At 42.7% G+C, this 23,970-nt stretch overlaps 1 protein-coding gene across 1 annotated transcript; it reads right to left on the bottom strand.

Annotated features, from left to right (window-relative positions):
• Positions 1-2,848: 2,848 nt before the first annotated feature.
• ism1 (isthmin 1) lies at positions 2,849-23,070 on the bottom strand. The gene is made up of 6 exons (XM_074676591.1): positions 22,795-23,070; positions 10,994-11,209; positions 8,570-8,834; positions 5,427-5,570; positions 5,240-5,329; positions 2,849-4,133 (listed from the first exon to the last, which is right to left on the bottom strand). Exons 1-6 carry the CDS (start codon positions 22,930-22,932, stop codon positions 3,616-3,618), a joined length of 1,371 nt encoding a protein of 456 aa, XP_074532692.1. The 5' UTR covers positions 22,933-23,070; the 3' UTR covers positions 2,849-3,615.
• Positions 23,071-23,970: the final 900 nt, after the last annotated feature.

The following is a 23,970-nucleotide window of genomic DNA, read 5'->3' as shown; positions in this document are numbered from 1 at the left end:
GAGATGAAAAACGAGGAGACCTTACGAGTAATTGCCTGTTCACCAGACACGTGGAGCCTGTCTTTAGAAAGATACTGTGAGGGTTTGAAGCAGGGGGGAGCCGTGGAGGTATGTCATCAATTTGAGCTCGACCCTGATGTTTCAAAATACAGACGCACACCTCTCTTTGATCTCCACAGCCTGTTCTGCAGACGGCCGGCACAGATAACGATCCATACTGTAATCTTAGCCCGGGAGCATGCTTTTACTGGAGACAAAGGACTTTAAAGAAACTTTACACACCGCAGTCTGCAGACGAAGACTCAGAGGTTGAGTTTTTCAGATATCAGAGGGTGGGTTGTTGATAAAAGGCTGTGTTTGGGATAAACGGGTTAATAGACGTGTGTGGAGGAATTCTGTATGAACAGTAAAGTGCTGAGCGGTTGCACGTAGCGCCTCAGGGCTGCTGGACGTGCTCGGGCCTGCTGTGTTATAAAGACAAGCCCTGCACCCGGCCAGCTGTGCGGCACACAGGACTGCAGGAATGAAAGCACCATGAATGGCTTTCTCTGTGTGACAATGACTGAAGCACTCAGCGGCAGGGAATGGTCAGAGGTCTCTGCTACAGTGGACAGTGTGTGTGTGTGTGTGAGTGTGAGTTAGCGCACGTGTGCTCTGAGAAATTACAGAGGAATGTGAGGAAACATGCCAAAGACGAAGAATCTGAGTCACATTCAGGGAACCTTACCCTCCTCGCCTGAGAGCTGCGCAGCGTGGATTTAATAGAAGTCTTGTGCGCTGGCTTAAGCCTGCTGGAGGAGTTTAATTGATGAGGGTTTTTTTTTCCTGCAGATAAATTTCCTCAAACAGCAGGAGGGAAATCTGTTAGCAGTTGGTGAATCAGATTGAAATCCTGATAAGTCAGACCCTGAAGGCCACTGGAAACTCAAACCAACAATAGAACTCTGACTGCACAAATTTAGATCTGATGAACTTTATTATAACCTCCAAAAACACGAGGAAGAAGTCTAAATTAAATTCAAAATCCTGACATCCAGATTTCCGAAAGCCTTTCAGGTATTTAGTTTACAGTAAAAGTGCCAAATCTTTGGCAGAGAAAACTTTCCTGGCTCTGAAGGGACAGTCTGTTTCTTGCTCAACCACGTGATTCAGCAAGTTTAAAGAAAATCACATCCAATCTTTAAGTTGCTGTATGCTCTACTTAAAAAGTTTTAAAAGTTTAACTTTATGTCAGAAACAATTTCCAAACCTTTAGTGTGCAGCTCTTTCATCAGCTGTACTGGTTTGCAAGCTCAGAAGAGGCTAAAACTTCTAAACCTTTTACTATCTTAAGGATATAAAGAAAATTTATAACTTATTTTTAGGTTTAAATTCTGATAATTCACATCTCCAGAGCAACCAGAAAGTCAAAATCATCTCTAACTTTCCAACTTTCTCAGATTAGCAGATTAAAACCAGGATGATAAAAACACACAGTGTAATAAAACATTTATGCTAGCACTACAGTGTAGTACCTATAGTGGCCACTAGAGGCCAAATTGATCCTTCACAAGGGCAACATCCGCTTTAGAAGAATGTGAAGCCAATGGTGAAGTGCATTAAGGTGCGGTTCATCGAGAATCTGCATGAAGCTGGCTGCAGAAAGACCGAGAACCAGGTACACACCGATCTAAAACAGACTTTTATGGCATTAGAAAAGCCAATTTACAGTCAGGTCCAAAAAACAGCTTGGGTCTGAAATGCTGATTTCGCTATCAGCACAAACTGTACAGTGGGTGAACTTTTTTCCAACTCTGCGGTTTAGAAAACATCAGGATTCTCTGACTGTCCTATCAGAGACACAGCTCAGGTCATGTGACTGACAGGCACCCTATAGCTGTTACAAAGGAAGCCTAAAGCCTGTGTCACATCCAATATGGTTGCATCCGCTGACTGTCTTCATTCCACTGTTTCAGGAAAAGATAGGTGACATCATGGAGACTACGTCCATGTTTAATACAGTCCGTAATCCTACACTAGAGTGCGATTTAAACAGCTGAAATAAAGAGGCTGTGAGGAATTAAAATGAGATTATCAGTGCAGGTCATTTCTATATGTTACTTCTAAGCTTGTCAACCAGGTCGGACAGGACCAGATTGATTCACAATATGTCAAAGTCTCCATGACAACACCACACTGGCTGACTAAGTTCATTTGTGAGAACTACTACTAACCCCCACTAAAAACAATTTCTGTGATTTATTTTATAGTGATGGTGTCACAGCATGAAGTCTCCCCTGTTGCTGTACAAAACCATTGAACCTTAAATTTTACTTCTCCATATATTATTTTTATTTTCCATATTTACATTCTTCAATTTTAGTTTCTCTTTCCACTCCTTGCATAAATTTGTCTGCCTGTAAAGATTAGTAGGTGAAGTAAATGAGGTTAAATGGGCATGTCCTTCAGATTGCTCTCCTTCAAACACTTCAAGAAAATTTTCTATTAATTGAAAACTTGGACGCATTATTTTCAATAGCAATGCTACACTGATTTTTTTTTACTTGCTTTTTTTACACCTTTATTTTTGTGGATGCTCCTAAAAAACAACCTTAAGTTTTGAAAACAAGTTCTAGGTACATAGATTGACATTTTCTTTTCTTTCTTTTTTGTTGTTGTTGTTTTTCTGAAGAGTGACAGGATCAGGAGCCAAACCTGTGACAAGTGTGCTGAGGACTGTAAACTCAGCGAAATCCAGACCCCTGAAGGACACCTGACACAGGACAAGCAGATTGTAGTTCCAAGAACACACTCATGACTTTTCAAAAATTTATTTATAGATTTATATCTCAAAAAATCTTTTCGTACAGATAAATCCACACACTCTTTATGCTCCATCACGGTTAAATCCTAACTTGAGAAATGAATAAAAGTTTGAGCTTGTGAAGCATCTCAAGTTAGCATTCAGCCATACAAGGATGAGGAACCACAGTCATAGACAACCAACTCAGACACTGCTACAACTCAATAAATACTTTACAAAAATAATGCTGGATCATTTTACAAAGGAGATCTGCCTCACAGACACGGGGGACAGGACTGGAAGGTATCAGTAAAAATAGAAAGAATGTGCATGCTAAATAAACTCACGAGCCAACCTGGAGAGATGAAATCAGAATAACCATCCTCCTCCTCCTCCTTCTGACACTTTCCAGAGGGATCTCACTGTTGTTACCACAGGCCTCTCAGATGCACCAGACATAAACAATCAAACACGAACTAAACGAACATTAGTGGAATAAAAGATTTCCCTTTTAAAGAACAGAAACTCCCTTTGTGACCAAATTAAAACAGTTAACGCTAAGCATTTTATCTTTTTTCAGAGGCATGTTCTACAAAATAAAAAAAACATAAAAGCTGTAACTTTTGAGTCCAGAATAGTTTCTTGTGAGAGGTAAGTGTTCAGACTCTGTTGGGTTTTCTCAAAGAGAGGTAAGTCTTGTTCTTCAGAGCCTAAAAGTTTGTATTTGACTTTAAAGAGAACAAAACAAAACAAAAAATGGTTTCAGCACCATTTCTGGGATTCAACTGGATAATAAAGCAGCGTGCTGTTTCTTTCGACCCGTCCCCAGAAGGCTAGAACTCCCTCGCCTCCTCAAACTGTTTGTAGTAGTCCTCGTCCTGCGGGTTTTCTGGACACTTCTGCCCATTGTTGGGCGGTCTGGCCTGGTTGTAGCGGCTCCAGTCTCCTTTGCAGATGATCCACGGCAGGATGTCCACCTTATAGTGCAGGTCTGCCGAGAACTCGGTGCTGATGAGGTTTGGTGTGCCCGCTCCTTTTCCGCGCGTGATGAGCTTCATGCTGTCATCATAGCAGCAGTGCTGAGCCGCCAGCGTGGTGGACTCCAGCGTCAGCATGGAGCGGATGCAGTATCGAGCTGTCGGTTTGTAGATCTCCAGCTTCTCTTTTGGGCCGCTGGCATCCTTCCAGCGGAAGTCTCTCTGTGTGGGAGCATCATGGACGTCCGCTGTGCTGTACGCCACTTCAGTCGGGTAGGAGCAAGGGCAGCTGGGAAGGTCGTTGGCCACTTTGGTCATGTACTTCTTCAGGAAGTCACTCTTGCAGTTCATCCATCGCTCACAGCTGTCTGTGTCTGGAAGTAGAGAAGACGTTGTCAAATGATGCAAATGTCTACTTTGCAAAAAAAAAGGCAAAATGCAGTGCTACATTCAGAAAAATGGAGCGAAAAAGCTCTGAAATGCAAAAAACTACCTGTGACTACTTCAACAGAAAAAAAATTCTAAGATAAAGGGACTTTTTCACCAGGAGCTCCAGGAACTTTTAGTTTGTATCAAAATATTCCCAGGAACTACATGGCTCCTGGGGCCCATTGTTTGTTTGCGTTTCCAACAGGGGCTGAAGACCCGGTTCGGTACATACAAATCAGGCTGGTGGTTTATGGAAAGAATAAAGATCAATGCAACACACTGCTAGACCAGTAAAAGGCAGTAAGACCACAACAAGGCCATTCAGCAAAAATAACACCTTAGAAGGTGAAAGGCAGGCCGCTTCCTGGACAACTTAGGTACTACCCCCCAGGCAGGACTGTTTTCAGGGGTAAATTTGTCATCCAAGAACAAAACCTGGATCCTAGTTACTTTTGGTTCAAAAGGATGTTATTCCAAGGCAAAGTCTCTAGTTCCTGGGGGAAAATTCCTGTGGTGGAAAAACACTTTTAGGTCACCTTAAAAAAATACTTCAGGATATGCATCCATGAAATCATCATTTCACAGAGGACTATAGTTTACTTTGACTCATTTTTTCTTATGCTGATGCAACTTTTATATCATGAATATATACTTTTTATTTAGGGGCTCAGTGCTACCTCCTTAGGGGATCTTTACAGTGTTTTTAGTGTGTTTGGACAAAGCTATAAGACTTTTTTTGTGTCATTTGCCTGGAAACCCAAAAGACAAGAAGGCAGCATTGTACTGCATCTTTTCTACCACAAAACTTTAGAGGATCAAGCTGGGAGATGGTGAAATAATTTAGGATTTGAGGGTGATTTTACTTTGAGGATGAGGACAAAAACAAAGAAAGATGAAGCAGCTGCAAACTTCACTCTCCCTCCACGTTTTTCATCTCTGCACAGTAATGGGCCGCAGCCCGAGCATGAGGAATGCTAAGTGTGTGAGGCTCTGCTGCCAGATGGATGAACTGTCTTTGATAGTGAACGAGACGAGAGGAGGAGAGTCTTACCGACACCAAAGAGCTCTGTGGCATTGAACTCATCTGTGCCTGCGAGCAGGCTCACTTCAGTTGCTGCTGTCTTGAAGGCGTCTTCGATACCTACAGAGAGATGAATGAGCGGTGAAAGAGGGATCAAAAGATGTACAGATGATGCTCTGGTATCTATTTAGCCCCTGGAGTCTGCTCGAGTCTTTACCTGGACAGTTGGGCATATCACACGTCCTGGACTCAGTGGCGGTGCAGGCGTAACCACAGGACCGTGTTCTCTTCTGGTTCCCGTTCCCACAGGTGACGCTGCATGCTGTCCAGTTACTCCAGTCCCCCTCTCCGTCCATGTAATCTGGATCAGAGGAGACAGAGAGAGATCCTGAGCTCTGATGCAGGCCACATGCTGGACTTACTGAGGCCTGTTAGCATGCCTCACTAATAAATAGTTTGGGGGGGGCATAGAGTGGGAGCTCAAAGTTCTCTTTGACTTTGCGCCTCAAAGCAGATACCATAGCAGCCTGTGTGCACACACACGCAAACACACACCTACATGTGTGTAAAGTCTGTGTTTAACAATGCTGATGCAGAGTTGTCCTGTACAGAGCAAAGGGAAAAGTTTCAGTGTGCAGGGGAGTTGGTTTTTGGTGAAGTGACTGACAATTCCAAAAATTCTCACAGGATCTGGATCAAGTCTCAGCAATGTCACCCAGTACTTTCTGCAGAGAAGTTCTGAAGCAAAAAGAAAAGGTGGTCCAAATATTGAATTTAACTAGAAGACTAATCTTTGATTGACCTAGATAAAGACATGGAAGTAGAGCAGAGGAAGACTGTTGCATCTATCTGTGAATACAGCCACAGCCCTAAATATGCAAATTGTTGTGAAGCTCTTACCAAAATGCTAATTTAACAGGACCAAATAGGAATTAACTCGCTTTTTGAGCCAGCCACAAGTCAGAAACTCAAGGAGCTGCAGTTTTTTGGCTTTATTTTTCAACACTGGAGGTTGCAGCTTGGATATCACTCACTGGATTGTTGAATGTTTTCTTCCATCCCTGTATTCAGCTCTCTTAGGGTAAAAATGACCGTATTTAGGCAAGTAGCTATAAAAACATTTATTTTTAAGAGGAGAAGACTCAGATTGTGTGAGCTAACCGGAGATTTTATTTGTCAAAACTACATCTCCATACTAAGAGAGTGTATGGCTAAATCAGGATCAGGGTGAACTCAGTTCTTATCTAATAAGCTGTCAGGTGATCAAGCCCAGAGTCAAAAGTTTGTGACAACAACAAACTCAAAAACAAACATGGTGACCGTGGATGAGGTTTTGCCAATGTACCTCTTGCATAAAAGACAAAAACAAAGGCAGAAGTTCCTCATTAACTTGCAAAGTTTTTCTTCAAAAAGTTCCGCCATTGTTATTGTTCTTTGTATCTCACTAGAGCTATGTGTCAGGTAGTAACAGCAACACTGTTCCCACAGTTTCCAGTGGCATTGCTTAGATCGGTCTGTATCTGTAAGCTTTATGGAAATGTGAAGAAATATGGACAAAATAAACGCAGAGCACAGACAGAAGGCTCCGTCCAGACTCCGGGTTTTAACTTCAACCTACAGCTGTTGCACTCCTGCCTCTATTTCTTTATTTCTCCTGAATTTCCACTCGGGGATAAATAAAGTTTATTCTAAAAAGGTATATCAAGTATAGTCTATTCTTTTCTTCCAGCACACCTACTTTATCGTAATCTCTAGTTAAAGGTACTACGGATAAAACAATAAAGCCAAATAATAATCCTTGAAAGCACCATCAACACAAACACAAGAGGTTCAAGTCAGTCACTGAATCAGCTGTGATGAAACCTTTAAGACAGCAGGCAGGACTCTTGATAATACTTAAATTTAAGCCTTTGCACCATCAAAAAAGGGCTGCTCAGAAAAACATAGTGACCTTATGCACGTCTGTCGTAAAGAAACTGGTGTCTGAGATTAAAATATCTTCTTCTTTTGCTGATACTAAAGTCACATTTTATTATGAGGTTGATGAGAGATTGACCTGTTTTTGGAGCCAGCTCCGAGTGGCCACAGGCAGAACTGCAGGCTTTAATCCTCCAGTTTTAACTCCGTTCCTCAGCCTCAGCGGCTGCCACTTTCCCGCCCTGGCACAGTGGCCTGGTGGACACCACTGGCTTCCTCTCTGTGATTCATTTGTTTGTAAATAAGAAGTGATTCTGCAAGAAATCCTCTTTAACTCCAATAATCATTGAGCGGATCAGTGTAATGGGAATACATGGAAACAGTTAGACCATCTTCACCGCCGTGCACTCATCCGACCACCGAGACTCACACATCCACATCTTGAACGCAGCACCCCATCAATGAGTAGAACTAATGTGGGCATGTTGGGATGGAAGTATTTCTGGCTTGAGTCCAATCCTTCCTATACACCCCCCTGCTGCCATCTGCCCCTCATTACGAGCATTTTGTAGGAATACAAGCCAGATATCCTCAAAGTTCAACTTCCCTCTGCTTTTAAAGGAGGACTGAGGAGAAACTGGTGGCTGCTCGGGGAGACGTCAGGATTCAGAGAAGTTGGTAATGACCTGCTCTCAGACCACAGAGAGGATTGTGCTCTTTCAGTGGGCTGTGATAGATGACCTTCTGCGTGTCCACAATTATGATTATTAGGTTTCAAACCAGGACAGTAATGATGATGAAAGGTTTCCTCGACCATTAGTGTGGTTTGAAGAGAGCGCTGACCACAGCGATAACCCAAAAACATTTAACACCGGCTTCAGCTTGAAAAAGGGAGGTTATAAAATGTCCTTCCTCCGGCTGTAGTGTCAGTGGATAAAATGTCATTTACCACACACACACACTAACACACACTAACACACACACACACACACACACATTCCTGCTGCACCATGTTGGTTTGGGCATGCTGCAACACAGCTCGGACGCACACTCTGTGACAGCGAGCGTAAATTCTTCTCCTGCAGATTTATCTGTGGGGTTACTTTTGGAGGCTCTTGTGAGAACGGCGTGGCAGCCAAACGGCGCTCCTGGCCCCGTTCCTGCCGCTGAACTTTTGATGTAGCGAGGCGTTTAAACTGTGTCACGTAGCGAGCTGTGCACCGCAGAGGAATCCGTCTCATAAAAGAGTGTTAAAGGCTTCAATCAGGGGCACCCGAAGGCTCGCCCGGGATGACTGCACTTATTATGGTGACAGCTTAAATCAGCAAATCTGCAAATTACAGATTCCACATCAGACTCGGGCCATCTGTGGAGACGCTGTGCTCAAATAAGAGCATGGGCTAAATATTCTTCCGTGTGTGAGGAGTTCCTCGTCATTCTCACCATACTCAGTTTGGGTTTTGCTTCCTCCCCCGGTGCCTCCTCTCCGGTCCCAGTCCACAGACGGTCGCAGGAAGTTGCTGTCCTCACTGTTGCTTCCGTAGGAGCGATCGCGATCCTCGGTTTGGGTGTTGGAGGAAGAGGAGGGTGAGGAGGAACGAGGCCACCAGTTCCTCCAGTTTGGAGAAGCCCAGCTAGGTTTGTTTTCCTTACGGAGGCCTTTTTCTGGCTCGTGGCTCTCCAGACCATCGACAACTTCAATGGTCACCTGATAGACAGAGAAAAAACAGTTTAAAAGGAGGGACTGGATTCTTTTTAAGTTTTTTAAAAGAGTCACGTCACAGTGATTGTCACGTTCAGACTGCCAATCTCCTAAAACTTTCAACAAACACTTTTTCTCTTGGATTCTACAATGGATATAAAATTCACAGGGATAACTTAGTATTTCATTTTGAGAAAGCTTAGCTCTCTACATCTGTAGACTAAGTTTGCAGTAAAAAGTTCTTCAGCCAATCAAAAGGAGCCTAACAAGCAAAAGTTCATACTTTAAATGTATGCAATTGCTTTTGCAGAGAATGCAAAAATCTTGCACCTGTTTGCAGCATTTCTTTATGCAACACTGAAGAGACTGATGTTAAACAAATGACTGTAAAAGAATGCTAACAACAATTTGAGCTGGTATCTTGGTTTTAGCGACACAGCAAAATCTGAAATCTGAGCAAGTGTTTATGTCTAGTTTTTACTAAAACTGACTAATATAGACTTAATATGGTCCAGAAAAGTCCAGAAAAATGTCTTATGTCAAGATATCAAACACAAAAATTACACCCAAATTGCAAGAAAAGAGTAAAAAAAATATATATATATATGTATATATATATATATATATAAATATATATATATATATATATATATATATATATATATATATATATATATAAATATATATATATATATATTTTGACAAAGAATCCCAATTTTGACATTTTCAAACAAAAAATCCCAATATATTGATTTTCTATTTTTCTCCCACCCCCTCACTGGCTCGAATTGTTGAAATGCAGCATGCTTTTTGACATTATGGACAACGTGCGAGTAAGCGATTTTAAAAGTTTTAGAGACAGAGTTTCTAGATAACATCTTGAAGTTTTCAGGAGTGCATGCGTGAAAGACGTACGCAGCACTTTTTCACTTAAACTACTGATCTGAAATGTTGCACAATGCATGTGGGAATATGAACATTTATGGTTAAGAATAAATTCAAAAGGAAAAGGGGGCTCCAAAACCCATTAAAAGAAAGGATATGTATTAGGAATAAAGCATATTTGTCTTTTTTAAAGCAGCTCATGTATGTGTGGTCCAAACTGTCCACAGAAGCAGCTAGCTTAACTTCACTGCTGCAATTCAGGCTTTCTTCTCTATATTGGGCTGAGCTGACCTATATCTGCAGCAGGTTATGCTCTCATCATTGATAAGAATCTGCATGAAAAACTCTGAACTGTCCCTTTAAAGTCTGTATTTGATACAGAGTCTGAAATAAAAGGTGGATGGATGTTTTTGGCTCAGAACAGTTCGATCAGGTGTTTTCTAGTGACCGTATTTATCGGCTCTTCCACACAGCAACCCTCCCCTCCCCTCCCCTCCCCCCTCTCTGTCCTCACACATGTGCCTCCCAGATGAGGGGGACCCTCACCCCTGCCCCACAGTCACCCTCCCACCTCTCGGGCTCTCTCCACCTAAACACAGAGTTCAAAGGGCTACTCGGCCTCCTCCAGACCATGAAAGCCAGATGAATCCCAGGATCAAAGACACCCCCCTCCTCCTCACACAGCCTTACGCCCTTGCTCAATTGGTTGCCCCGCTCTCTTCCCACATCTTGAGATGTTAATACACTTTGTTCCTGCGCGGATTTAGCGCTGATGCTCTCAGAAATGGAAAGACCCCCTCGCTGGATTAGACAGCAGAATGATTTAAACATGGCAGCGGTTTCTCGGCCATCTGCGAGGGTTTGCCGCACATTTCCATAAGCTGCCGTCTGTCTTCCTGCACATGCGTTAGAAGTTTCTGGTTAGTGAGTGTCGTTATGACAGACCCGAGGCCTCAGTGTCTATCTTAAGCTGCACGACGAGCCAGGAAGTGTGAAAGACGGCAGGGGGAGAAGGAAGCAGGAAGCAGGAGAAAAGGGGAGCAGTGATGTGCACCAAAGTATTCTCCTTCTTCCTGTTTGCTCTTCCTGTCTGGTGTGCTTGAGTAGCCATGTCTTACGAGGGAGTGAAAGCATCAAAGTAGACTGGCAGGTGCGCACACACACACACACAGACACACAGACACACAGACACACACACACACACACACACACACACACACACACACACACACACACACACACACACACACACACACACACACACACACACACATCATCACCTGGATGTTGGGGTTCTGTCCGTTGATGTCCGCTTTGGAGAGGTCAGGAAAGTTGTGCAGATCAAGGAGGAATGCTCCCGGGCCGTCTCGGTGCACGTTGCTGCCCTGTGCCCAGGGGAGGGTGGAGGGCCTGTGGGTCAGCCGGTGTTCAGGACCAGATCTGCGGTCTCCAGGAGCCAGCTGGACAGAGGAGCTGCTTTTTGCATTGATATTATTCTGCAGAGAGAAGGAGAGAGAATCTGTTATTGATTCATGCAGTTTCAAAGTCATCAGCAGTTTGAATCCAACATAATTCAAACATAACTCGGGTAATAAAAGAACTTGTAGTTTGATTGACCAGCTTTAAGCTAAGCATACAGGTGCAGCTGAGCAGACTGAAGTCAGCTGTGGCTTGGATCAAAGGGATGTTTTCTGGTTGGTAAGTTGTGACTGAAACAATGTTTTCTCACATACAGCACATAATTTAAATAAAAGTCAAGATCATAAAGAATTCTATGCATTAATTTAATTCCACAATCAAGACACTGATAAAATTGATTAAGAATGGACCCTAAATATTTGAAAACGCAAAATCAATTTCAAACAAGATTCTGACTTAAAAACTGTTGGACAATTTCAGTTTTCTCCCGTTTTATCTTATTAATCTGAACATCAAAAACTCTTGAGATGTATCATTAGAAAAAACAGCCTGCTCAGCTAACAGAGGCCTTCATTTTTGTGCTGTTTAAAATTTGCAGTAACCTGAAGGAAAAACATTCAGCACACGCTCAAATGATGCAACATGTCCAGAAGATGTTTCACTTTGTGTCCCACATTTTTGAAGTCTTGGCCTGTAGTTTTAAGCCCTGTTTCCACCAAGCAGTCTGGTAAGGGTCAGTACAGTTTGGTTAGATTAGTAAAGCCTGATCCTCCCAGGGTGCCCTTCTTAGTAGGCTGCATGTACAGACTTCCAGCATTTTGTTAGAAAGTGGACTGGAGATTTGAACATGGCAGGGTTGTGTGTTGCTGTTTATGACCACTGTGGCACAGGAAGTGACGATTCCTTCTACTAATCAATGGACTGCAGCATTTGTAGCTCTACCTTCCGGGGTTTGATTGGCATGTCTGGCACCCCAACAGAAGGGTACCAAAAAGTGGGACGGTACCTATCAGTAACTTGGTGACCCGTCCTGGTTTTAGTCTACTCCACAAAATGTTTGCTGTACTGAGACGATCTGGACTGAATTGCTTGGTGGAAACAGGGTTTTTGAATCTTTGTGGGCACTCTGGGCTTTGTAAATACAGGTGATTTGGCTTTTCGTGTGATTCCATCACTTCTGTGGATATTTTGAACTTACACCTTTAAAACAATTGAAGCTTGAGCTTCGCAGATTTTCTGCTGTTGCTGGCTACAGATGTAGTTTGTCCCAGGAAGTCACAGATAACTCTTCCAGTTCTTGGAAGTTGCACAACTTTTAATAAAAACTGTGGCAAAGACAGATGTTTTAGTTGTTCGGGGATGATGACAGAAGTTAATTCAAATTGAACCCAAAAGAAAGATATCATACAGTGAAACGTCTCAGGGATTCCAAAAACTTTTCAGGCCATGACTTGGGATACACTGATGATAAGATGATCATATTGTGAACATACTGAAAATCAAGCAAACTGAATTTTTCAATCTCTCCCTTTATCTTCAAACGTGTTTTCTTTGTCCATTCTTCTTAGGTAGTTTTGGTGTTTCGGGTCTTGAAAGATTGTTCAAGATGCTCTGAAAATGGCCGGTAGCTGATGAGTAATTTTCCGCCTACTTATATACATCGGCCAATGCTGGTATGTGAAAAAAAAGACTAATATGAGCTTATACCGATATAGATGCCGATACATTGTGCATCTCTAGCCATGATTCTTAAAAAAAAAAAAAAAAAAGAAAAAAGAAAGAAAAAATGCAAAACCAATCCAAGAACAGGCAAGAAAAAAACCTTAAGTATTTAATTTGGCTGATACGTAGAAAATTAGGTTACTTAGTGCATGTTTTGCAGTGTTCCTGAACGACTCTGCCTTCACTGATACTGTCATTATTCTGGTTTAGTCACCTCAGAAGTTTTCAACAAAAAAAAATCAGACTAACATTTTCTTTATCTGCATGGCTTTGTATAAAATGAAACTCTTTTTTTGTTTATATTTTTACTTTAATAGATGGAATATGCAAATAAAATTAGTTTTGATTTTGGAAGGCATTTTGCTATCCCACAGAAGGTCTTGTCTCCCATTTCAGGACATGACTGACATGGTGTAGAGATACAGTATGTGGAAGTTTATTAAGCTTGCTTCATCTCTAAAGATATATTTCCTTCATGTCTGAGCTGATGTTTTGCAGAATTCAGTCTAACTGCATGAAAAATGTGCACATTTTTACAGCATGTTTGCCTTTAAATGAGTCTTTTTTAAATGTTTTGACTGCAAATCCATTTGTATCTAAAGATGTAAGAACTAAACTTTTAAAAAAGGTGATTTAAAAGGAGGTGAAGACTAAATACTCTGTGTCTCTCTGCATCGACCCTCCTGCCCACTCAGCGGTAACATTAGATTGTTCTCTCATGTTGACAGAGGTTGGTGTGGCCGTGACCCCTGTCATAAATCCCAGGAGGACTCTGGACACTTTGGAGCCCAGAGAGAAGGAGACACTGTGACAGAGGGACGAATGTCACACTGAGTTTGGTGTGTCTGTCTATAAACTAAAATATAATCCATCTCCAGTGCTCATTTAAGAGCCAGACTGTCTATTTTCCTGTGTGTGACTGACAGTGTGCTGCTCTTTACTATGCCTATATGATGTGGACGTTTTTAGCATGTTCTGGGAGAAATGTCAGACTGATGGTTTCCCCGCTCTGAGGCTATACACAGAAACCTAAGCAAACATTGCAAAATAATTACATCTGCCTCCTCGCAGACAGAAAAACATTTGGTCTCTGACAGGGGGTTGTAAATCCGTCCCAGAAGGACACTCAGGGCATATGTCCCCTGTCAGGTATGCACAGAAGGAACAATTATTCCTCCAGAAGTAGTCGGCAATCATCCATTCTGGGGTGGCAGAAAATAAGATCAAAGAAAGCCATCAATCACGCTGCTTGTTTTCTTTCTTCATGTCCCGTTTCTTCCTCCCCAGTGTTTTTGTGGCCGGGCCGAGGCCTGAGAATATGGCAGCAGCTCTGAGCGGCTGCGGTGGCCAGTCACAGACAAAGTGTCAGCTCAGCCACATTGTGGTGGGCATAAAAGCCCCCAGTGGAGCTGTTTGTGTCCAGCCAAGGTGCACTCAGGGACATTATGGAGGCTGTAAATGGAGCTGCACAGCATGGGAGGAAGGATTATAAATGTACATGTAACTAAAATTCAACCACAGAGGGGACGGCGGCTGCACGGGCCGACTCCTGCCGCTCAGCAGCAGATAGTGGAGCGAATTCAGGCTCTTTATTTCCAGAAATGAGTAAAATCTTTCAGCTCCCAAAGGAGTCTTTATTTAGGAACACTTCTGGGTTAAATTCCCATGAATTATAATCCAATTCCCCAGAGACACTTAAGCATTTTCAAACCATGACCGGTATGCAGGCATAAGAGTATAGTGAGATTCTGAATGTAGGAATTTGGTTTCTTTACACACAGACTGTTAAATACGATGGCATGGAGGAGTTAACGGAGTACTTTCTAATTAGTTGCAACAAACTAAAATTCAAGAATTAAACCTTTAATGTCTGAAACTATTGGCATATATTGATAGTACAAGACGATCAAAACTGAGCACACCTCCTCTTTAAGGCTCTGTGGAGACTTACTGTTTGCCATTGGTTGCAGTGACCCCTGTGGCCAAAACTGGTAGTGTTTTTCTGGAAGGCTGTTTACCATGAGCACCATCACCCATTGTCATAAAGATGTGAATCCTGCTGAGATGTGCATCTGTTGATTACTTTTACACTTCTTTTCTTTGTTTAAGACAACTCTTCCCAATATGCAGGTAATGCATTTATTTGAAAGGTGATAACAATCAAACTTTGTAAACTCATTTTGCAGTGAAGTGTCCAGAAGGTGGGCAGACAATCTTTTTGGTGTTTCTCACAGCCCGATGCGTCTGTAACGTGTAACATAATTGAATCCCGGGCCTGTATGCTCGCCCGGTCATTACATAAACAGAACAATTGTACCAAACATATTTTTTGAACCTAACAGTTGCAGCTGCTCGCATTTAGTCAACAGGAGAGTTTTTGAATACAGTGGTAGTTCACACTTTGAAATGAGATTATCTGCGCCAACATTGCTGGTTACAGGTTATTTTAAATTGCTACTTCATAGCTTCCAGGACAGGTTGTCCAGGACCAGATTGATTTACAGCACGTCTAGGTCTCTATGACAACACCACACCTGCTGATGAAGTTTAGTAGTGAGAAGAAATAAAACGCAGAGATCTGTGTTTTTCTCTGCTAAAAATCTGTTATATGATTAATTTTGTAGTGATGGTGGACACAGGAGCCCAACTGTCAGACAGAAAAAGGACAGAAGAGCAGAAGAAAGATAAACAGGAGAGTGATACAGCCCGACCTAAAGGCTAAATTGCCTTGATGACACCGACTGTGAATTGGTCTATTAGGCCATAGCATTAGCTTCATGCACAACTGCCAAAAACTGTTCGATTAACTCATCACGCCATGAAAGCCAGGCAGGTGCAGAACATCAACTTCATGGAAAACCCCTATTCAACAGATTCAAACTGCGAATATTTAATCTAGAGAAGTGATGTTTGCGAACAAGTCAGTTGATTGAATGGCTCTTTTGAACAATGTGAACCCATTCAGAGTTGCAAGCAGTTGGTTTGTGAGTTGTTATTATATGTACCTCGCAAGTTTCTCCCTTATGGAATGTTAACAATGGAAACATGAAATCACAATCAAAATTATACTTGTACTTGACTTCTAAAAAATTAACATTACAACTAGCCAGTCTTTTGAACATCTCTTTGACTGAAATGGTTTCTCAAGATCCAGCTCCCTTCAAAGAGACATGAATCCCATCTCTATGTGCTCCACCTAAACGGTGATAAAAATGAAAAATGTGTCCTAAATCTAAAATTTGCAGAACATCTTAACATCATATTTTTCAGAGTATTCATTTGATCCCTACATATCTATTCTCTCTGCATATTTCGTGTTAAATAGTTAAGCATGATGTCCGCCATCTTTAAAAGAGCTGAACAGGTGTGGTAATCCTGCCGTTGGGCCTGTAATGGTGGGGTTAACTGGCATTAGCTTCAATGCTCGGTTGGAGCATTAACCTGGCTCATGCAAACCGTTGAATCTAACAAATCTTATAGATAATGATCACCATTAATGTCCTAAAGTTTGTTCCTGAGGTAATTTAAACGATAAAAACCTGCTCCTCTTCATTTAGACCAGGCATCTGGAGGAAACTCATTCCAACATCTAACTTTCAGACACCAGATGGAGTTGATAAAACAAAGAATCTAAAACCTTTCCCATCACATATCTTAACGTGTTGATGGACTGTGATTACAAAATTTCCCAGAATTTGGAGGGAAAATGATTATCTGGTTTTCCATTCTGCCTCCAGCCACCAAACAGAAGAGATTGTTGATAAGATGATAGATTGTTAATCTCAGAAACATAAAATGCGAGGATAATCGCTGCTCTAAATGATAACCACAAATGTTTTCATCCATAACCAAACCATTATGGCTGACGGTTCAGTGCAGGAGGAGGTCATTCCAACAGTTTGTGCGTCACACATCGACTGTCGGTGCACATCAGAGGAGCCTCTCCGGGTTTATCTCCAACACTTGTGCTCCGAGATGTTCATGTGATAACCTCTTTCATGTTCCCAGCCCTCAGAAGTCACTCAGTGGCTGTTATTAAGCTGCGCTGAAGGAACAGGACCAACAATCACAGGCTCAGTCACAGTATGAATTCAGAAACACAATCAGACATTAATGTGTGTTTGATCTCAGCGGACCACACACACACACACACACAAAGATTTGAGTTCAAACATCAGTGTTTGACTTTTCTGAAGCTGCAAACAGTCGTTTCAACCTGAAGGATTTCACAGTTACTTAACACAGTCTGTTTCTCACCGCCATAGATGTTCCCCCAGCACCTGTCAGTGCAGGATCTTTGAGGCTTCTTGTTAAAGCACAGACAATCCAGTTTCCTTAACAAACATCCTCATGTCTCATTACAGATCGATGAAATCAAACCTCACCTGTTCTTCAGGTGTTTCTTGACACAAGATGACAAGTGGTCAGTTTTCTGCAGTGTTATGTGCTGCGTAAAGATCATCAAACTCTGCTTCTGACCAAGCGATTATGGCAGGATCAGGATCTGGATTTCCATATTCAGACTAAGGACGAAGGGATGAAAAAAGGCAAAGAAAGCAGGAAAAGGAAGAAAGAAAAGTAATAGAAAATTAAAGGAGGAAAGGAACTGAATGAAGGGAAGGAACAAAAGGAAGCAAAGGAATGAAAGGAAGGAACCAGGGAAGTAATGGAAGGAAGAGAAGAAAGAAAGGAAAGGAAAGAAAAGGAAAGCAAAAGGGAAAGGAAAGGAAAGGAAAGGAAAGGAAAGGAAAGGAAAGGAAAGGAAAGGAAAGGAAAGGAAAGGAAAGGAAAGGAAAGGAAAGGAATAAAGGGAAGGACTGGAAAAGCATGGCTGGGAAGGAAGGAAAAAAATTAAAGGGATAAAAAGAAGTTAAGGAATAAAAGAAAGGAAGACAAGTAGGGAAGAAGGAAAGAAAACAATGGAGAAAGAAGGAAAATGAATGAAGGAAGAAAAGAAGGATACAAAGAAAGAAGAAAGGAAAAAAAGGGAAAATGAAAGAGGGGAAAGGAAGAAGGGAAGGAATGAAGTAAAAAAAGAAAAGAATGAAGAAATGAAAGGAAGAAGAAATAAAGTTTAGTAAAGAAATAATGGAGAAAGGAGTAAATGGTAAGAAAAAGAAGGGAAGGAAGAAAGGACAAAAAAGAAAGAAAGGGAAGGAAAAAGAAAAAAGGAAGGAAAGAGGGAAGGAAGGAAAATAAGGAAGGAATGGCTGGAAGGGAGTTAAGGAAAGAAGAAAAGGAAATGATGGGGAAAGGAATAAAATAAAAGGAAATTGAGGAAAGCAGGAATGAAACTTTTCTTTCTTGCAGCAAATCTGTTAAAACGTGCTGACACGGTGCAGCACTAAACTGAATTGCTAAAAGGCTGAAAAGAGTCTGTTCACTGGATGGAAATCAGGAAAATCTTGTTTCCTCTTCACCATAAGCACTTAAACTCACTTAATCTATCATTCCATGTGAGAGCCCGGCAGTGTGAAGGACAAAGCAGGATATTTTAGACGTCCAAATAACAACTTTTTGCAGCAGTCATCAGTATTCCATGAGAACCGTTTAGGAGAATTAGTCAGGTTAAAGATGCACAGCTGGGGATTTCATCATGGATTCAGTTGTTTGAGTCAAATCTTGATTACATCGACATAAACACCTCCCTCTGTCTTTCCAAATGACTCTCGGTGGAGATTATGAAGGAAATATGATGAGAAAATCATGCAGGTTTCTAAATTTCTCACAGTGCACAGGAGTAGATGGACTAAACGTTGGACTCAGCAGAGTTTCCTTTGATGCGGCCTCTATCGCTCATCTGAACCCCTCCTTAGCGACGAGCTCGCTTTAATTTGGAGATCAAAAGTGACACACCATCCCTGCGTTCATCTGGGGGCCTCCCAGGATGCCCCCCACCTCCCTCAATAGACATGAATGAACACCCTCCTCCCCTTCCTCACAGTATCTGCTCTTCTTTCCCGCTTCCCCTTTTTTCACTTTGTGCGGGCTGCTTAAAGGGGCATGACTCCATTTTCAATTGGGAGCGACTCGGGGGTCCTTCCCCCGGGGAGGCTGGCAGGAAATGAAGGCGGTGCACATTGTGCCAGATGCCTTTCAGCACCACACGACTGGAGGTGGAGGAGAAACTATCCTACCCCTGTCTCACACACACTTACACACACACAGCGAGGGTGTGTGTGTTTATTTACAGCATCAGGAAGAGATTGATCATGACTTTGAGGAGTTAAACACTCAGAATCGTACAGATTGTCACATGAAGATGCTCAGAGGAGCTCCCTGGGTGTATCCTGCTCTCAAAACTTCAAATGTGATTTCAGGCAAACAGGTTTATCCCTGAGGTCAGCTTCATCTTTCAGTGTAAATAAGGAGAGACTTCTAAGAACTGGGATTTCATCAGAATTCAAAACACTCCGTCACCTCACACCAGAGGTGAAGCACGGGGAGAATTCAAACACATCACTGAGAATAAAACGAGATTTGAGCTCATGGAAGAAATTCATGATGGATAATTCAGTCCAGCCTAAGACGAGGGGAATCGTGCTGCAACAGCAGAAAGGATTCCCATTTGGAGGAGTGGGTTCAAATCCAGAAACAATACAGGACAGCTTTAAGAAGTCCAAGTAAACTCAGCTTCAGAGGAGGATTAGAGCCCGCTGAAATCTGCCTTTCAGTATCAGAGCTCTGAGAGAAAAGTCAGAATTTGAAGACTCACGCCATAATAAATGTAGGTGACTGAGTTGAAAAAATCACTCTTAAACTAGAAAGCAGAAGTTCAACGATTTTAACCCATAACATCGCCAAAATACCCATTAAACAAATTAAATATCTACAAAGTCTTCAAGATGCTTTATATACCGTAGAAAAACAAAGATATTAGGTTCATTTCTTTATAAAAAGGAACACTGAAAATGATGGACTGACCCCCTCAAATCTGGACCTCAACCCCATCCAGCAGATTTGGTGGAGTTGTTAAATTAAGTGTACAGATCTATTGAACATTAAAAGTAAAGTCTTTGTCTTGGTTTGCAGAAGTCATGAAACAACATTAGTGTCGAAGCTCTCAGGAAATATACCAACGCTATGCCAGAAACGTGTGCTGCTGTAACTGCTGCAAAAAGGAGGACAAACCAAATATTAAAGTTCAAAGGAGATAAAAACAGAGGGACTGACTTGATCTGAGATTTGCTGAGCTCAGAGCAAACATCTGCATGGTTTGTGTTTGAGTTAACTCAAAGGTTTCTGTTCAGATTTTTTTGTCGCTGATAAATTTAGTTTCCTTCTGCATTTGTTTTTGTTTTTTTTTGTGGCTTGTGTTTTTTGAATTTGAAATGTTTTGCAATCTGTTAGCTTGTAATATATTAGCTTGGATTCCCAGCGCTGATCTCATTTACTTCATGTTTCCTCAGCTGTGCACAAAAGAGAAGAAGTTCCACCTTGTACTTTGAGATCTGAGTTTTTCATTCAGAAATCTACATTGTCCCCCTAAGAATACCAAAATTTAAGGCTGGATTTTCTCAGTATCTGGTTGCTTCTTTGCTTTCTGTAAATCACACTGCACATCACACTCATCACATCACTTTATCTATCTAAGCTGAGCCTCACATTGTGTACACATCTGCGATCATGTGACAACCCCCTCTCCAAGATCAATAAAGTCTTATTTTATCTTTTTATTCTATCTGCCCTGAAAGACAGGGGTAACTAACATTAAAGCTTCAGAATAGAGGATAGATAGCAAGCAACAACCGCCACTCTGCATATATGAAGCCCTTGCAGAAGTGTTAAAAACTGCAGTCTGCAGCCTGTGGCCTTAAGTGTAGACTTGAGACTGCAGAAAACACTTGAAACCATATACACACCAAGCCAGAAAATTCAGTTTTGTGTAAATAAACATGTTTACACCCTGGTTCAAAAATGATAAGGACCAAGGAGCTCTTTTCTTTATGGTTGTGTCTGGAGTTAAACATGAGTTTTGCGCATAGACTGTATAAAACATGGACGTAGTCTCCTCAACCTCACCCGTCTTTTTCTGAAATGGAAAATAAAGCTAACCGGGAATCACGGCCATATTGGAAGTGCCAATCAGAGTCACATGACCTGAGCTGTGCCTCTGATTGGACAAGCCTAGGATCTTATTATCCCCAAAACCACTGAGTGAGAAAAAAAAAAAAACACCCCCTGTACGGTGTTTGCTGATATTGAAATTAGCGATCCAGACAGGAGACGTTTTTTGAATCAGACTGTCCACAGGTTAATTTCTGCTTTGAAAACAGCTTTTTGGGCTTGTGTCTGCATGAGACTTCAGGTACTTCCAGAGGCAGCCTCAATTGGACACTTAAGAAACAGCAGATTTTAGCACTTCCGCATTGTCTCATATTCCTAGACTGGAGGTTGCCACTTGGTTTTGCCCATATAATGGCATGGCTCACTTGATTGACAGATGGTCACCATCTGTCCAACAAAGTCACACTTTTTTTTTACTTCATCCTGACTCAAACAAAGCTTTGTTGATTTCATCATTTCCAAACAAATGCCAAACTACATCTATATCTCACTGACTTTCCTCTCCACAGTGGGTAAATCTGCTCTCCTGGCTCAGTGCTGATGAAGTGCACCAGACCAGAGCCTCCCCTCCCTCCTCCTACATGTGCGTTTCAGAGCTGCATCCTGTCATTTGTATTTCTATGAATGGCATTTTAAATGTAACACTTTAAAATGACAAAACACCCCCTGGGGCGTGACAGGCCCGGCTGAAACATGACATCACGGCCTTCAGTGACTGACCACTGAGGCATATCCTCACGTATCAGAGCATTCATGAGCAAAGAGCTGTGCTTTCTTAGGGCACATGAGGTCTTTCTTCTCGAGAGTGTCTGAATGTAAATCTGGACGACGAGGATGTTGGGGTTGGAATGGTTGGCATGTGTTCAGTATTTTTACAACAATTCCTCAGGAGAGACTCCCTCCTTGTCCTCATCCAATCCTGCAACATTTGGCTGTGTGACAAATATTCGATAAATTCCTGGAATAGTTCCTCAGCTTTGCATGTCCTGATATCCCACCAAACACTGGCCTGCTGTTGCATATACCGGCTGATGGCAGAGATAGAGCAGATAAGAGAAATTACCTTCACCGTGCACAGCTGAAGTCAAATTCTTTCCACTCATCTTCCTCCTAAAGCTTCAATAAAGACTGTAAGACATTTATCGTGAGGGCAGAAGAGTCATAAATACAAATCTAAAGGCAGCTGATGGATGTTTGACACTCTCTGAAGAAGCTTTTTGATCCCAGACTCTTCTTAACCCTTCGGTGAGGATTTGAGGCTCTGTGTGCTCTGTGTTGGTCTTAAAACAGGACCTTAAGCTCTTTTAAGTGGTGTCAAGTTGACAAATGTCTCCCCTGACTAAACCACTACCTAAAAAAACTCTTTAAAGTCTTATTCTTCACATTTTTATCCACTCCTCTTTCCTTTACATTTTAATTCAGTCGTCTCTTCAACCTTTTGCACAAATTTAATGGCCTAAGATTTGATGCCAGACCTCTCCTTCTGCGTAAATGTGAGGGTAAGCAGGGAGGGAGGCACCCTCAGGGCTCTCCTCTGACCCTCCAGCCTCATCAACAGAGATCTCGGCTGACAGTGATGAGCCCATGATGACAGAGAAGTGCCTGCAGCTAGCATTTAACCCCCGACAATAGGGAGGTGCGGGTGGTGCAGGGGGCTGATCTCTGACCCTGCCTCATCCTCAGCCCCTCTGCCGGCTCCCTGACACTCCCAGGGGGGACACCCTGGGGAGACCACATCCGTGCGTATGTCAACAATCCCCACAGACTCACAGGGATCCCGGGGAAAGACTGGTTTGTGATACCCTGTGAGCGTTTTATCAAGCCCATCTGTGCGCAAACGATCCCCTCACCACTAACAGACTTTTTCACTCACCTCTGTAAGCGCTGCGTCCTGATCCAGGCTCGCAGTTACATTCCCCTGCGGCAGCGGAGAGCTCCGCAGCACCGTGATGTGTAAGGTGAGGAGAAGGAGTCCCAGGAGCAGCAGCAGTTCCGCCGCCAGACGCACCATCCTCTTGACGCGGCCGCTCTTTGGAGCCTGCGGTGTGGCCGGAGCTCCGGCTCCGCCTCCTCCCGGTGCAGAGACTCCAATCTCCGGATCCGCCGGGGACGAGGAGCCGCAACACCACTTCGGAGCCACTTCGGGGATCACAATTACAAAATGAAGCGAAAAGGGTCGAAGAGGAGGCGGACGAGTTTGGATAAAGTGCTGTGCATTAAATCCCAGAGAGGTTTCTTTGTGAGGTGTAAGACTGTCCGAAATCCAGCACCTGAAACTGAGTCTTCACTCACTTTGAGGATACAACTTATCGGATATGTCTCTTCAGGGCTGATCCAGAAACTCTCTCCACTCTCGGTGCGCCCTCGTCAGATCTCCAGGCTCAGGAAACTTGCAGCCCAGTTGCCCCGTGGTGTCCCCGCCACATTCTCAGCCTCACACTTCACTTTTCCTCGCGTCGACTTCAGCGTAGATCTCGTCCCGTCCTCATCCTACGTTTTCCAACGCGGTACTCGGCGAGACTACCCCTGAAGACACGCACAGGTAGTTCAAAAAGTGACTCTGTAGACTTCAGAGAGAGCCCTCGTCCATTCTGCTGCGGGTTGTGAGCCCAGCGAGGAGGAGACGCGGAGTTGCGTGCGTCTCTGACGAGTCCTGCTGGAGGGAACAAGTCAAAGCATATTAAAGTCTTGCTCAGTGAGACACACGCTGTTCTTGTTTTGCGCTCTTGAGGTGGTTTTATACTATACGCCCCTGAGCAGGCGCCCTCCCCCTGGTTAACTCTTTCGTCTCTCTCTTGAGTCCTCCTCAAAGTGGGGTCCGGTGTGAGTTTGCAGTGAAATTAACTAGAATTTAAAGTCAGTGTTAGTCACTGTTTTCATCTTAAGGCAGAAAAAAATCATGATAAACGTGTATATCTCTGAGAAGATTAACAAAGATTGTATCTTAAAATGTGTAAATTTGATAAACACTGAACCCAGAGAGTGTATTCTGTTTAATTCACCCTCAAACTCTTTCACTGCAGCTCCAATGCGAAGCTGAAAGAAGCTG

Source organism: Halichoeres trimaculatus, unplaced genomic scaffold (genome assembly GCF_033239565.1).
Source record: "Halichoeres trimaculatus isolate MK-OKI-2021-1 unplaced genomic scaffold, fHalTri1.1 fHalTri1_scaffold_8, whole genome shotgun sequence".
NCBI lineage: Eukaryota > Metazoa > Chordata > Actinopteri > Labriformes > Labridae > Halichoeres > Halichoeres trimaculatus.
The sequence above is the reverse complement of the archived record's forward strand: the minus strand, read 5'-3'. Positions and strand labels throughout refer to the sequence as shown.